At 41.6% G+C, this 16,473-nt stretch overlaps 1 protein-coding gene across 1 annotated transcript in view; it reads left to right on the top strand.

The window, feature by feature from the left end:
* Positions 1–16,473, top strand: part of LOC149256661 (uncharacterized) — a 255,225-nt gene that overhangs the window by 56,866 nt on the left and 181,886 nt on the right. Inside the window, exon 3 of the mRNA XM_089460813.1 lies at positions 5,961–6,188. Coding sequence (XP_089316939.1) covers positions 5,961–6,188 — 228 coding nt within the window. The remainder of the gene's footprint in view (positions 1–5,960; positions 6,189–16,473) is intronic.

The raw sequence follows: 16,473 nt of genomic DNA, 5'->3' as shown, positions 1-16,473 counted from the left end.
CAACAGTGTAAGCATCATTCTGAACTTGTTTTTGTTTAGAGTAATACTCTCTTTGAGATTGAGACAAACTCCCACCAACTGCCAGAAACTAATAAAGTCATTGAAAGAGCAAATTTGCATACAAATGTAGAAGTTCAGTCTGCACTTCCCAAGCCAATCATCAGACCTTGGGAAGAAATTGTTAGCAACAAACATAGAACCGTTCTTGGATATGACAAGGAGGTGTCCTTTCATATTCCAGATTATTCAAAACCCATCAAATTTCAGAGTGTTGGATTTCTTCAGGACGGTTTTTCCCCTGTTTTTGCTCCTCCACATTCACAACAGATTGTCAAAGGCCAACATGTGACAAAGTTGGCCATGTGAAAGATCATTGTTTTTATCTTCGTTCGTGTGAGCATTATGGTCAACATACTCATCACTCAAACATATGCTTCAGAAACAAGCCTCCTGCAAGAATGAAGATTCACCTTGGATGGATCGCTTCTTGGCAGTGGGCTTCGACAATGTTAGCTTTTGGTAGCATCGGAAGTGCTCTAGCCTTGAAAATTGGTGGAGAGGCTAAGGCACATGAGTTCTAAAGAACCCAGAAACCGTTTGGTGAAATTCCTCAGGGTTGTATTTTTTAAAAATAATTAATATTTTTAATGGGGTTCCTAAGTCTAAACTTAGGGAAATTAAAATATTAATGGGTATTAATCAAAATATGGGTGAGAATGATCTAGAAGGCGGATCAAGTCATGTTTTAATCTTAGACATTGTTTAGAGACTTAATCTCGGCTGTTGAAGACTCAACAGGAAAAGTATAAAATTGAGGCTTAGGGTTCATTTGGAAACACACACAGAGAGATTGAGGAAATTGATTTTCTGAGGTGAGTTCTCAGGAGGAAAATTGATTGGGGATATCTTGTAGCTGAGGGCAGAGAGAATCTGGGAGAAGGACTTTCTGGAAAATATAGAATAGAGAGGCAAAGAGAGCTTGCAGAGAGGCAATGCAGTAGTCGGGAGAGCTGACGCAGAAAAGCTGCTTGTCACGTAGAATCCAGAATTGCCGGAAAAACTGAAACTGACGAGAACCGCCGGAATTGCCCGGAATTGCCGAAACTGTCGGGAAAGCTGACGCAGAGGCAACACAGTAGCTGGGAGAGATGACGTAGAAAAGTTGCCTGTCACGCAGAATCCAGAACTACCGGGAACTGGTGGAACAATGGGGAGAGCTGACATAGAGGGTAGAGGAGGTGACGCAAGGATGACGCAGAGCCAACAAAGAAATAGGTGGGGTTAGCCAGTCTTGTGCCAGATCAGCGGAAATTCTTCTGGGTGAAGTGAGGTAAAACTCACTCAGATTTGCCGCCAGTATTTTCTCTGTAAAGGATTGCTAGATGAGCATCGTAGAGTTGTATTCAGATATTTCTCCTGCATAATAAAAAACCCTTAGAATTGCTGCACCGATTTTCCCACATTGGGTTTTTCCGGGGACTATTGTGTCCAAAAATAAGTGTGTCCTATGTATCTTGTTCTTTGCTCTGTTTTTTGTTTCATGAGATCAAATATTTAATTAGTGTAGGCTGCAGAAGTAATTTTCTTTAGTATTCAGAAGAATAACTTGGTTAATATATATTAAAAATTAAGTAGGTCAAGTAGATTTAGATTTGCTACAGTGGGGGTTCCTTCGAGTGTAGGAATTTTCACATGGTATCAGAGCGTTGATTTTGAAACAGAAAGAGCAGATCCAGTGCTGAGCAGTGAGGCCGAAAGTTGCCTTTGGCAGCAATTCGAATCCCCTTGAAGGGATTGCGTAGTCCTTGTTAGGAAGTAGATCCGAGGAAATCTCTCTCTGAGTGAGACGACAAAGAGGTACGATTTCCTGTTCGTGAGTTTGCAGAGCCAGAGGGAGTGACGTAGAGCCTCAGCGTAGTGCTTGAACGACACAGTTTCTATCAGGGCAGAAATTCGCTGGAAAAGAACGAAGACACGTAGAAGGGGAATTTTCTCCTCAGAGAACTTTTCGCCAGAAAGTTCAAATTTCTCACTTGCTGAGCAGTGCTAAGCAGTGACTAGAGGAGTCAATTCGATAGTTGGGTGAGATGGCATCGCATGGGCTCAGAGATCAGGACAGGTTGGAAGGTGATTCCAACTATGTCTTATGGAAGACCATAATCCTAGCTGTTCTGGAGGAATATGATCTCAAGGCCTACGTCAATAGTGTTGTAGCTGTTCCTACTGACAACAATCAAAAGAAGAAGTACAAGGCCGAGCAAGGGAAGGCAAAGAGGCTCATTCTTGATGGAGTTCGAGATCATGTGGTCTCACACTTGCAGGGCAAGGATACAACCCAAGAGATGTGGGAAGCCTTGTCTTCTCTGTATGAAGGCTCTTCCGAACAATGAAAGATGTATTTGGAGCAGAAGTTGCAACAGACTTTGATGCAGAAAGGAGAAGGGGTGAACCTCTATCTTCAGCGTCTTCAGGACACTAGAGACCAGCTTGCTGCAGTGGGGTCCACTCCTTAGCCAACCGCGATGGTGAGGATAGCCTTGAATGGAGTCTTGGATGAATGGCAAGTTTTTGTCCAAATCATATTGGGCAGAGAAAAACTACCTTCATGGGAGGAGATGTGGGCGGCTCTTGAATAGGAGGAGTTAAGGATGGACCTAGTGAAGGTCAACCTTAGTGGCAGCAGTGGGAGTGGCATAAAGACGAAGGAGGAGGAGGAGAACGCAACTCTAGCATCGAAGGGACAACAGAAGCCGAAGTGAAAGGAGGACATTTCAAAGGTGAAATGTTTCAGTTGTGGCGAGTTGGGCCACTATGCATCCCAATGTCCTTTGAAGAAAAAGGACAAGGATGAGAAACATGATCCTAAGGCTGCTTCAACAAAGATTGACGAGGATGAGTTTGCCATGAGTGCCCACACATCTCCAGGAGGGAGATGGGGTGATATTGAGTTGTAGTCGGGAGGACTACATGTGGGAAGGATCCTTGAGGAGTCCACCCCTTGGATCAATTCCTTGCTACGGGAACCCAAGATTTAGCGGTAGCAAGATGGACTTAGTGTCAGATGATGCAGTGGATTGTTTGGAGGACAGATGCAGTAGCTAGGGAACAAAGACTGATCAGCGCAGAGCAAGGTTGGCAGCAGTGCAGATGGCACAATGCAGAAGTCAGCAGCAACGCAAAAGACTGAGAAGGTCAACAACAGTCAGATTCCAACATTCATTGTATTATGTTGAACACAGTTAAGTTCAACTAATTTTGGATTTTTTTTAGTTGCTTCTCTCAGCAACTGAGTTGCAGTACGGATGCAGTGTTAGCAGTGGCAGTGCTAGCAACATAGCAGATGCAGCGTTTGAGAGGGAGATGTAGTACAAATGCAGCAGTGGCAGTGGTAGTGTCATGGGTAGTAGTACAGTAGCATAGTGTCGGTGGCAACAATAGTGTAGAAAGGTGGTGCTTCAAAAACAGAGTAGCATGCAGGTGGACATTGTTGCTAGAGCACTTTCCTCGCTAAGAGGGAGTGTTAGTTTTTGGTAGCATCAAAAGTGCTCTAGCCTTGAAAATTGGTGGAGAGGCTAAGGCACATGAGTTCTAAAGAACCCAGAAACCATTTGGTGAAATTCCACCTGGATTGTATCTTATTAAAATAATTAATATTTTTAATGGAGTTTCTAAGACTAAACTTAGGGAAATTAAAATATTAATGGGTATTAATCAAAATGTGGGTGAGAATGATGTAGAAGGCAGACCAAGTCATGTTTTAATCTTAGCCGTTGATTAGAGACTTAATCTCGGTCGTTGAAGACTCAAAAAGAAAAGTATAAAATTGATGCTTGGGGTTCATTTGGAAACACACGCAAAGAGATTGAGGAAATCGATTTTCTGAGGTGAGAAGTTCTTAGGAGAAAAATCGATTGGGGAGATCTTGCAGCTGAGGGGCATAGAGAATCTGGGAGAAGGACTTTTCGGAAAATACAGAATAGAGAGGCAGAGAGAGTTTACAGAGAGGCAGTGCAGTAGTCGGGAGAGCTGACGTAGAAAAACTGTCTATCACGCAGAATCCAGAACTGTCGGAACCACTGAAACTGTCAGGAACTGCCAGAACTGTTGGGAATTGCCAAAACATCCAGGAGAGTTGACGCAGAGGCAGCGCAGTAGCCGGGAGAGATGACACAAAAAAGCTACCTGCCACGCAGAATCCGGAACTGCCGGAACACTCGGGAAAGCTCACGCAGAGGGCAGAGAAGGTGACGCAGGGCTGGCGCAGAGCCAAAGCAGAAATAGCCGGGGTTAGCGAGTCTTGTGCGGGATCAGCTAGAATTCTTCAGGGTGAAGTGAGGTAAAAATCACTTAGATTTTCCGCCAGTATTTTTTTTGTAAAGGATTGCTAGATGAGCATCGTAGAGTTGTATTCAGGTATTTCTCCTGCATAATAATAAACCCTCAGAACTGCTGCACCGATTTTCCCGCATTGGGTTTTTCTGGGGACTATTGTGTCCAAAAATAAGTGTGTCCTAGGTATCTTGTTCTTTGCTCTGTTTTCTGTTTCATGAGATCAAATATTTAATTAGTGTAGGCTGCAGAAGTAATTTGCTTCAGTATTCAGAAGAATAATTTGGTTAATGTATATTAAAAATCAAGTAGGTGAAGTAGATTCAAATTTGCTACAGTAGGGGTTCCTTCGAGTGTAGGAATTTTCACAAACAGTAAAAAAGATAATTCGCTCATATCACAAAATTTGTTTTCAAGTATTAAAAAGTCTTGCAGTTGAGTTTCCTTCATCTTCTCACCTTGTCTCCGACATGGGGGGAATTGATGGTCATCTACATGCTTCAAAGATAAATCAAGCGAGCCTGAGCCACAACTTGAACTTGCTGCTTGAGCCTACAACCAGAGACAACCATACCCAGATTCAGAGTTGTAGCCAAAGACATAGAAGCCCATGAGCATGCCTTCAGTTGGTGGCCTTCCTTAAACCACTGTAGGTTGAAGACTTTCCTTTTCAGGTTGAGGTTCTCCCTTTTTTCTTGTAGGTTGAGACCTCCCTTTTCCAGGTTGATGGTCTCCCTCTTCAAAGAATTATGGACATATCCTTTAGCAGAAGACTAACAACGTCCTTGCCAGATTTGGAATTGTTACGAGAACTGCACTAAGTGTTCCAGGTTGAGACCCCAATGATCTCCCTTTTCCAAACAATAGGGAGCACTTCCTCTAGAAGAAGACTTCAGCTTCTAGCCAGATTTGGAAGAGTTCTAGGAATTGCACTAAGCGTTCCAGTGTTGGTGGTCAGCCTTAAACCACCACCGGTTGAGACTTCGAGTTCTCCCACCTTATACCATCATCTCAGAGAGCACATTCAGCCTAGTGCTGCCATGCATTTTTGAACATTTTGTATTACAAAACTCTTCTTGGACTCGTATATACCCCTTCGGATTAAGGGGGGGAATGTTGACGCCTAATCTGCTAAGGGTTGGCGTAGAATATGAATAGTCACTGGAGTTCAAGAGACCACTTGGTATATGAAGACCAAGGGTCACAAGGAAATGTATAAATATGTAAATCTTTGTGAATAAATGCAATGTCACGTTTATCTTATCTGCTGTCCATTCTTGTGTGTTTTTAACAGGATCTGTTCACTGTTGGTTTTGATTTTGCAATGGTGAGTATTTTAATTGGTTTTCATTAAAGAGCAGAGCCTAGTAGAGATTTTCATTCTAAAAATGTTTTTATGTGTGACCCCTGGTTGACATTTTCCATATGTCCAACATGGGTTTTTATAATCTAATTAGTTTCTGTTCTTAAAACGGACATACCATATATAATATTGTTAGAGTGAAGCTTGCTTGAGCTATTAGTGAAGGTGGTTTATCTGCTAGGAAAGTTTATTTTCATTATTCTTCAGAATTTTTTTATTGTTCAACTCTGTTATATTTGTATTAATGTTCTATGATTTCTGTACTCAGAACTGCAAGGTGGCGAGCTCTTCTCGCTGGAGCAATTGCTGGACCTTCAATGCTTCTAACAGGCTTGAATACACAGCACACGAGCTTAGCTGTATATATTCTAATGCGAGCAGCTGTCCTTGCATCACGATGCGGGATTAAAAGTAAAAAGTTTGGATCCTTGTGTAGGCCATTGACGTGGACACATGGAGACATTTTTCTGATGTGCCTATCATCTTCCCAAATTTTGTAAGTATTTTTGTGCCTTTTTACTATGATTGACAATCTTATTGGGTTCTCTGATAGTGGTATGGAATTGCTTCTTATTCTTCATAATCTAGCCTTGATTTTGGTTTTGTATGCAATTGGTCGTTATTTTATGTTTTATAAAGTCTGGAGGCAAGGGATATGATCTATCACTACATCTCACATTTTAACTAGTGTGCTTGGTAGTTTCGTGTGGAAAGTATGATATTTGATGTTAGAAAGATGTACACCTTTTTCATGGTCATTTACTTGGGGATGTAATATATATATCTCTAAGTGCTCTTCTTTCAGTACAGAACCTCTATTCTGCAGTAAATACAAGACTCAAGGCCATTCTGTTCTCATTCAACCCTTAGGACTGATCTGTGGGCAGTGATTGTGATACTTTTTTGATGGAAATTTTGTGGGATCTTTGTCTTCACCAGAATATCTGGATGGTGGGCGGCTCAACCACCAGCCACAACAGCTGCTGGTAACCTTAAGGGACTTGACTGGATTTGGCCTCTCTGTTGGCAACATGCCTTGGGTGGATGGTTCAACTGATTTGGCTAACCCTTGGGGCTTGATACCTCTTATAAGTTATAAACTATTCACATTAGGCTGAAATTTAAATTTAAAACCAGTGCAATCTTGCAATGGGCATATTTATGTTCTAGGCCTCTTGTTAGCTATACTAGTTAGGGAAATGAGAGATGCCTTGTGAGGTATGCATTGGGCATGTCTCTGTTCTAGGCCTCTTTGTGAGGTACTGCGATGAATTAAAGAGATCTGTCTAGCTTCCATTTATTAAGTGCCAAAACTAAGGGATTGACAATACTATATATCACCAATTAATTCTATTCATCTCAAGGTGCATATTTCTTCTAATGAAAGCCATATATCAACTCTCTTATTTTATTTTTATTTTTATAATTATACGTGGTTCACGGACCCTGGAGATCGGTGACTGCTATGTCCACAGAATATTTGTACCAGGCAGATCGACCCAAAGTGATCACTTCCTGCTAGCTCAACCACAGAGCTTGACCTTGAGGGTGCTGAGCAAATTGAACCCATGACCTTTCAATAGCAAAGGTGCTTTAACGACGGGGACTCAACCAATTGAACTAACCCTTGGGATTATAATATCAACTCTTTTTTTTTTGCTAATGCAAGAGTCGGACCTTCAAATTCATTAATCAGCAAATAGGGTACTTAAAATACAAAAAATCCTGCATGATCGTGGACCATGGAGAGACCCTATCAAAACCTGGAACCGGGATCAAAGCCCATGCCTCCCTCCCTACAACCAGACCTTACATTTCACAAAGGAATGAAACAAGAATTAGGAAACGGACTCGAAAAGAACCAAAAGAGTCAATAAAATAAGGGTATCGCATCCGTCCGATTCCTTAACCCGTGGCACAATGGCTAGAGTGAAAAGTCTTTTGAAGTCAAGGACACCTGCTTCCCGCCAAAACCTAACATGCCCTTTTAATCTTAACCGTTGAACCTGACCATTCAATCCAATGACTATGGACCAATTCTCTGTGTTGAGCAGCCCGCTGTTTATCTCTAGGACCCACAGACATGCACGATCAATCCCATCCGTTGATTTGCAATGAATGATCCAATGGTTGAGACTGATATCGCACCCGCCTACCTTCGCGCACGTTAGTGTGCGATGAGGGCGGTATTCCTCCCGTCCCCACCGCCACGTGGAGCACGCTGAATGGGATCGCTCCCGAAAAGGAAAAACCACTTCCCGCCTTTGAGGGCCGCGATCCCCAGAAAACTGCTTAGGTTGCGGTATAGTGAGCCTACCGGAAAACCTTCGCGGTAAAGTGTGCCAACCGGAAAAACTACACGGTAAAGTGAGCCTGCCGTTTACCACAGGGACCCTTAGACTTGCACGATCACTCCCAGCCATTGATTTGTTGTGAATGATCCAACGGTTGAGACTGATATCGCACCTGCCAACCTTCGCGCACGTTAGCGTGCGATGAGGGCGGTAATCCTCCCGTCCCCACCGCCACGTGGAGCCCGCTGAATGGAATCGCTCCCTAAAAGGAAATACCACTTCCCGCCTTGGAGGGCTGCGATCCCCGGAAAACTGCTCAGGTCGCGGTAAGGTAAACCACCCGGAAAAACTTCTGGTTTCTCGGCCACCGATGGTCTCCGGCTTTCGACCGTTCGCTGCGTCAACCCTCCTTGAGCCAATATGCATTAAAGCATCCGCCATACTTCCAGTTAACCACAATACCAAAACATCCTTGTTGTTGCAACTGGACCCTATAGTGTACATAATAACCTGGAATTCGCTTGTTGACCACTACAAGCCACTCTCAAAAGACCTGATTGAGAGCAAGCCTCTAAGCAAACAACTGCTGGTCAGCTGTGCCCGCCTGCATGGCTCTTTCATGGAACACTGTCTTATCTTCATCTGCTTGGTTTTGACACTCCGTTTTTAATCTGTTTTGAGGGAGATCTTGCCAGTCCATCGCCACTCTATTATCTGTGCAGATCACTCCTTGATTGGCCAGCAAATTTGCCAGTTTATTGGCCTTTCTACGCACATGTACAAAATTGACTGATCTTAGGCTTTGTAGGTGACTGTGAATCCGTTGAAAGACTTGGATCAACCTCCAATTTCTTGAGGCCTTTTCCGGTTTCGTTCCCCAGCTTATCCTCTTGATCGAGTTAATGATTAACTCGGAATCAGCTTCAATGATCGTATTTTGGCAGTTTTCCTGAACCAGGAACTCTAGACATTGTTCCATGGCCATCAACTCCGCCATGTTGTTGGTTGCTTTGCCTAAATGACCATGGAAGATAAACAGAATCCTTCCATTATCATCCCTTAACACCCCTCCATGGTCGGCCGTGCCCGGATTACCTTTAGAAGCACCATCAATGTTGAATTTCAGAAAACCTTTAAGGGGAGGATGCCAAAAGTCTAGCTCAGGATCCAGAATTGAGGCTTTCCTGACTAAGCCCTGAGGAACAATCCCCTGCAGCTCTAGCTTACAGAGGATCCTCCATTCTGTAGCAGAAGGGGGTTTCGTAGGGAGATTTCGGACAACAGTGCCAATAGTTTCCTTAATCTGTTTTAGGATCAGATCATAGAGATACTGGGGAGATTTCTTAGCATTCTTGAAGATTCTATTGTTCCTTTCTTTCCAGACATTCCAAATAATGAAGCTTGGTGTTAGAGCCCAAGCTGAACTCAAAACTTCATTATCCGAAAAGTTCTTTCTCCAATTGGTTAGGGTATTGAAAAGACTTCCATTGTCTCTATCAGATTGTTGGAAGATAGAGGCAAAAGAATCCCATAATCTGGAAGTAAAAATGCAGTTGTTGAGAAGGTGCTCCATTGTCTCCTCTTGAACTTCATAGAGCGGGCAACTGGAAGGTCCCAGGACACCCCTTTTCCTAATGTTATCCCAGGTCAGAATTTTTCTGTGCAGTACCAGCCACATGAAAAGTTTAATTTTCATCCACCCTTGAAGTTTCCATAGGTTTTTCCAAATCCTGTCTGGAGCTTGGGAATCTAGTTCAAGGAGTAGGAGTTTAGCTTCCTTGAGATTATAAGTCCCCTCATTATTGTTGCCCCATCTTAGCTGGTCATGCCCCCTAGAAACTAGAATTTTCCTTTGTTCTAACATCTTCATTAGCCTCTCAGCCTTGGCTTTTAGGGGACTGTCATTTCTGAGATCAAGTTTCCTCCAGTTTCTCCATTTCCCTGAACTGTTGTTTTGATCCCAAAAATCCTTAACTCTTGTGAGCTCCTTGGTGTCTGTTTCTGCTTTGAGGTCGTCCAAATCCTCCTTTAACAAAATAGGTTCTTGTTGCCATCTATCCTCCCAGAATAAGGCTAAGTCTCCCTCTCTAATTTCCCAGAAGCTGTGATGTTGAATTATGCTTCTGTTTTCCTAGGCTTTGTTCCAAATATGTGATCCTCTTATGTTTCCATCCATCCTTATGTGGTCATTATCTAGCCAAGAGCTTGCATATTTTTCTTTCCAAAGGATAGCCCAATGTGCTTCTGGTTCTTTGATCCATCGCCACCATAATTTTGCCCCTAAAACCTTTCTCAGAATCTCAGGATCATCTAGTCCAAGACCCCATGGTTTCTGGGTTTACAGATTTTTTACCCAGGCAACCAAGGCCCATTTCTTCTTATCTTCCCCCTTACCCCATAGAAAGTCTCTTTGTATGTTTCTCATTTGGTGCAGGATTCCTTTAGGAGCAGGGATAGCTGAAAGCATGAAGACTGGGATTGATTGTAGAACGGCCTTTGTGAGGACCAACCTGCCAGCCAAGTTTAGAGATCTCATAGTCCATTTCCTAGTTTTGTCTTGTAATTTATTAATTATCGGCTCCCAGATGCTCTTGTGTAACGGTTTGGCCGTTAGAGGAACTCCCAGATAATTTGAGGGGAGAGAATCCCTTTGAAAGCCCAAAATTCTAGATATGTTCCTCTGAATAGCAATGTTAGTATTGAAGAAAAAGATTTTGGATTTGGAAAGATTTACTTCCATACCTGAAGCCATGGAAAAGTCACTGAGGATTTGTTTATAAGCAAGTGCTTCTTTGACTGTAGGGATTCCTTGCAGCATGGTGTCATCCACAAATTGTTGATGAGTCAAGGCCTGTCCATTGTCCGAGAGTTGAAGACCCTTGATTTTACCAACTTCTTTTGCATTCTTGATAGACCTTCCCAGTCCTTCCATCATGAGGATGAAGAGGAAGGGTGAGAGAGGGTCACCCTGCCTAAGGCCTCTGGAAGGAATAAAAGTCTCCGAAGGAGAACCATTGACCAGAATTGAGAAACTGGAAGAAGTGACCAAAGCCATGATCCATCTTACCCAATTGTGGTCGAACCCAAAAGCAGTAAGAACTTTCCTGATATAGATCCAGTTCAGCTTATCATAAGCTTTGGCTATGTCCAGTTGCATGATCATTCCAGCCTTTCTTTTGCTAGTAAGAGAATGCACCACTTCATGTGCTTGAATGATGTTATTAAGAATTTGCCTTCCTTCCACATATCCAGATTGTTCCCCCGAGACTAGTGAAGGAAGGAGGGGTTTGAGTCTATTAGCAACAACTTTAGATGTTATCTTGTACACCACGCTGCACAACGCTATAGGTCTAAACTTGTGAAGGGTTTGAGCCAAATCCTGTTTAGGGATCAGGGCTATAAAAGTGGTGTTCAAAGCCTTCAAAATGGTTTTGTTCGATCTGGAATCCTCAACCACCTGCAGAATGTCCTGTTTGACAATATTCCAGCAAGCTTTGAAGAAGTCAACATTGAAACCATCCGGGCCTGGCGCCTTCCCATTTTGCATTTCTTTGAGTACTCCACTAACTTCCTCTTCCATCACTGGCCTATAAAGATTGACATATCCTCTCTGGAAACCATCCTAGGTATATGCTTAGTGAAGTCCCGGATGTGGAGTTCTCTATCATAACAGGTTTCCTTTGCTATGTTTCGAAAGTGCTGGACTAGAATTGCATCTATTTCTTCATGAGAATTGAGAAGATTTCCTCTTTCATCCTTGATCAAAGAAATTCTGTTATGAGCTTTGTTTGCTATGGTGGATTTGTGGAAAATCTTGTATTACGTTCACCTTCTTTTAGCCACTGAACTCTAGATTTTTGTCTCCAAAATATTTCTTTTTGTTTGCATAAATTCTCCCAGTTTTGATGATATTTGGTGGCCTGATCACTTCTGGCTTTGTCATGTCCCTCCGCAATAAGGGCTTGGTTGAGTTCCTGCATTTTACCTTCAACAACTTTTTTCTCTTCAAAGATGTTACCAAATTCATTCTTGTTCCAGTCTTTAAGCCGAAGCTTGATGTGTTTTAGTCTTTTTTGAAGAAGGAACATGCTGGTGCCCTGAATGTTTAAATCTTATGGCCACCATTTGGCTATGTTGCTGATAAAGTCTGGGTGGGTGAGCCAGATGTTCTCAAAACGAAAAGGTCTGTTCCTGGGGCTGCCAATGCCCTGAACCTCCAGTTGCACCGGCCAGTGATCTGAGCCTCCAAAGGGGAGCATACTTGCTACCGTTTCCTTGTCATTGAACATAAGATCCTTTGAGATTAGGAATCTGTCTAATTTAGAGGCCACCTGAGACTCTCCTCCTCTTTTATTGTTCCAAGTAAAGATTCCATTACTTGTTACAATGTCCACCAACTTAATCTTATCAATAAAGGTTTGAAAAGTCAAAGAATCTTTGCCTGGAACTCTAGTTCACCCTTTTTTTCTGTAAGTGATTTGATCATGTTGAAATCACCTCCCAGGATCGAGGGTATTCCTGCATGTCTGTCTCTAAGATTCTCCAAAGAGTTTAGAAGCTTGAGTTTGTCGTCCATTCTTTGAGGACCATAAACATTCGTTACCAAGTAGGTATCCTTGTCTCCCACAGGTTGGATGACTACAGATAAATAATCCCTAGATGCCTCCGCATCTATTAAGCCAATTTTTTGTGGATTCCAAAGAGTGAGAATACCTCCTGCTGTATTCTCCTCTTTGACTTCCAGAAACTCAAATCTATTGAGCCATTTATTATGGATATCTCTTATCTTCTGGATGGAACACTTAGTTTCCTGGATGAAGATCATATCCGGAGCTGCTTGTTTCATTCTATTATTTAGTAATCTTTGTTTCTTTTTACTACCTAGACCCCTAATATTCCAAGAAGTGAACTTCATAATTAAAGATTAGTAAAGGAGTAACTGGATAGGTCTTTCATCTTACCTGAATCTATCATTAGCTTTCCACATTCGATCAACAACTCATTCTGCTTCTTTCTGCCCTGTTTCTTCCCTGGGTTTCTGAGTGCAAGTCTCGCAGTGTTTTTCATTGTTTTCACTCCTTCGTTTCCCTGCCTATCTTTGTGTTTTTTTTTGTCCACCCCTTTAGTTTGGGTTTTCCATAAAAACAACTGTTGAACTCTGTTGAATTCCTATGTGGGTAATGAATCTAACCCTTCTTTGGTTCCTTGATTCAAGAAACCTTCCAAATCTAGGTTTTCTTTCTCAAGAATTTCCTGGAGCTCATGGTCCTCCATTTCCATCTCACTTTGGGTCATGTCATGATCCATCCCCTGTTCTGCATCATTCATCATAACTTCTTTCTGTTTGTTATTATCTTGTGTTTGTTTCCTTTCTTCTTCTTTCTCCTCCTCCACTAGACTTCCTTCCTTTGCCTGATCTGTTTCTATGGAACCTTCGTCTACTTCAAGGACATGAAACATGTTCTGGTTAACTTGCTGCCCTGCTGATTTACGTGGTTTTGGTCCTCTTTTGCCTCCTTTTCCTTTATGTTCCACCTTGACGAAGCTTTCTGAATCCTTCATCGTGTCAGTTTTGTTCTTGTTCTCTATTTTACCGAGAGGGCAGTCTTTGAACAAGTGTCCATGCTCGTGACATTTGCGACATCTGAATGGGATGTGTTCATAATCTACTGTTTGTATCCATTCTTCATCAAAAACCTCCAAAATAACCTCGTTCGGCAGAGCTCCAGAGAGATCCATTTCCACACATATTCTAGCAAAGGAAGTATACTTTCCCCTTCTAGTGGCCTCTGAAACTTTGACAAATCGACCTAACTTATTTCCTATGGCGGCTAGAGATTCTGTTTGCCAGTAATCAAGAGGTAGAGAATATAGTCTTACCCAAACCGGAACCGATGTAAAAGTTTCGCGTTCCGGGACAAAATTCATAATCCAGGGTCGCATATAGAGGCCTGCTGCAGCATAAAAGTAGGGCCCTCCTTCAAACACTCTATCCTTATCTTCAATATTTGCAAATACAACAGTGAAAAAACCCTTAGACCCAAGATGTAGGTCAATGCTGCCTTTTGGTTTCCAGTGGTATTTAATCCACATTTGTAAGGCTTTTTCAGTGGGCCATAGACCCATGAATTTACAAATGATTGCATAAGTTTGCATGTGATCCCTGTGCGCCTGCAGCGCTGGCTCATTTAAAATGACCCTGGGAGTTACCGCCGCTTTGGGTTTGCATGGTCCCATGTGTGCTTTGTCTTTTGTTCCTTTCTCCTTGTCTTCTTCCTCATTTTCCTTTGCATCATTATGCTTCCTTGACTTAGTTCCCTCCTGTTCTTCTTCATTGTTTCTTTCCCTTCCTTTTGAAGGCTCTCTGTTGTTTTCCATTGGTTTTTTTCCCCTGCTGGCCACAGCCTGCTTGTAGGAGGGAGTGGAGCTCCCTCCTTTGCGTCCTTCCATGGAGAACGCCTCTGTATCAATCCGAAACCCTGGTTTTTCCATCCTACCATGCGCTCCTTTTTCTCAAATATATCCAAGTAAAAATCGATTATAATATCAACTCTTATTATATGCAGTTTCCATATAAAATTTTTGTGTGTTTTGTCTGAAATAAGTTGGGGTGATATAATACTCATCTAACTCACCATTACTCTCAATGATCTTATCGGTCACGCTATACAAGTAGACAATCATAAATATTTCAATACTTTTTCCTTCTGAAACCAAAGTTAAAATAGAGATATCAAGGATTTGAATATTTTACCAGATTTCTTGTATTCTTCTACCATTTCTAGTAAATTTTGCTACCCATGTGGAATCCTAATAAAACTTCAGCTGGAAATTGTTCAACAAAGAGATTTATCACCAAGTTATGTGAGATGCTTGATTGACACGCAGAATTTCATCTTGAAACTTTTTCGATGTGGATAGTCCAGAAACATTCGGCTCTGCAGGGAAAGTTGTCGATGTGTTTTGCTTGACTGGGACGAAGAGTTCATAAACTGTTGGGAGTCTTCTTATGTTTGGGGTCAGAAGGATCTCTCACTTGTTTACTAAGAGGTAGTTCTCGTCAGATGTATAAAATACATGTTACAACGTTGGGGAAAAGAGTTTGTTAACTACTGACAGTCTGATTTTGTGGACAGTTAGAGGGCAGCCTCACTTGCTTTTTAACAGGTGATTTTTCTTTGCTGTTATAAAATATTGTTCTCAACAATGTTATCTCCCCATTATTTGCTAAATAGATGTTAGTAAACTGGGAAATGCCTTCAGAAATGAACTTTGTATTTCAGTTGTAGAATATAACATTCAAAATCAATTTTATTTCTGAGATTTATAGGGCGAGAGGTAGATTGGTCATTTTTGGGGTATTAAAAACCGGAACCGGTGACTGGACCGTTCCACCTATCAAACTGGGTTTCAAACTGGAACCAGTCAAACCGGGACTGGTCAGATCTCAATAAAATGGACTTTAAAAAAATACATGAAATAATTAGTTTTTAATGAAAAGAACTATTTTTAAGACTTAAAACCATGATTCCAAGCCAATAGAGATAGAATATGCAAAGTTTGCTCATTTATATACCAGGTAAAGGTGAGATCAAATTGGCACCAAGTGCAATACATATCAGCAACATAATGCATAATCAATGAGGCTCTAAATGAGCTCTAGAGTCCAAAAACAATGTTATAAGCTATGGGGTCACTGGCCTACTACAAGTCTACATATCAGTAATCAACGTGATCACTCCTCATCATGATCAAACCCATCACCACTACTAGACAAGGGATCATCAACATGAACTGCATAAACATTCTGGCTGAGTGTTTGAGGACTCCTAAAACTCCTCTGCAACCTTAGCAGTAGTGGTAGTAGTAGAAGCAGAAATAGACATCATAACTACAAATCACTGATATACATGATCACTCATGAAACTCATCATTGATTCAGCGCTACTAAAAATGGGATCATCAGCAAGAGATACATAAACATCATCTCACTCAAAGTCTTCAAAGTTGGATTGCTCAACCTTGTAATATGATAGAAATTGAAAAAGTTTAACATGCCTAACTAGTGATTTTGGTTCGAGTGAAGGGTTCATCTCCTCAGCCTTATAATGTGGTAGAAAAAAGTTAAAAACTTATCATCCCTAATCAATTATTTTCCTTCAAGTGAAAGGTACATTCTTGTTAAGGCTATGGTTTAAGAGTTCAATAATAAATACCACCAACATCAACAAAGTTCAAAAATCAATGCCACCAACATCAAGGTTCTTAAAGGGCTTCATGCTCTTGATCAAATGCCAATCTCATACCCTCATGCATGATAGAATCAAATGGAAACATTGTAAACCCCCAAACCATGAAATCCTGGAAACCATTAAGTCTGCTGAATTTTGAGTGAACTCTAAAATTCTAGTTTCTCCATATGAAATCCAATGAGGTTGAAACCACTCTCAAACATCCTGAGTCATTTCATGGTATTGTTAAAAATTT

Source organism: Pinus tabuliformis, chromosome 7 (genome assembly GCF_031772625.1).
Source record: "Pinus tabuliformis cultivar Carrire ecotype Pingquan chromosome 7, CPIR1, whole genome shotgun sequence".
Lineage (NCBI taxonomy): Eukaryota > Viridiplantae > Streptophyta > Pinopsida > Pinales > Pinaceae > Pinus > Pinus tabuliformis.
This window is presented reverse-complemented; position numbering and strand designations above follow the sequence as displayed.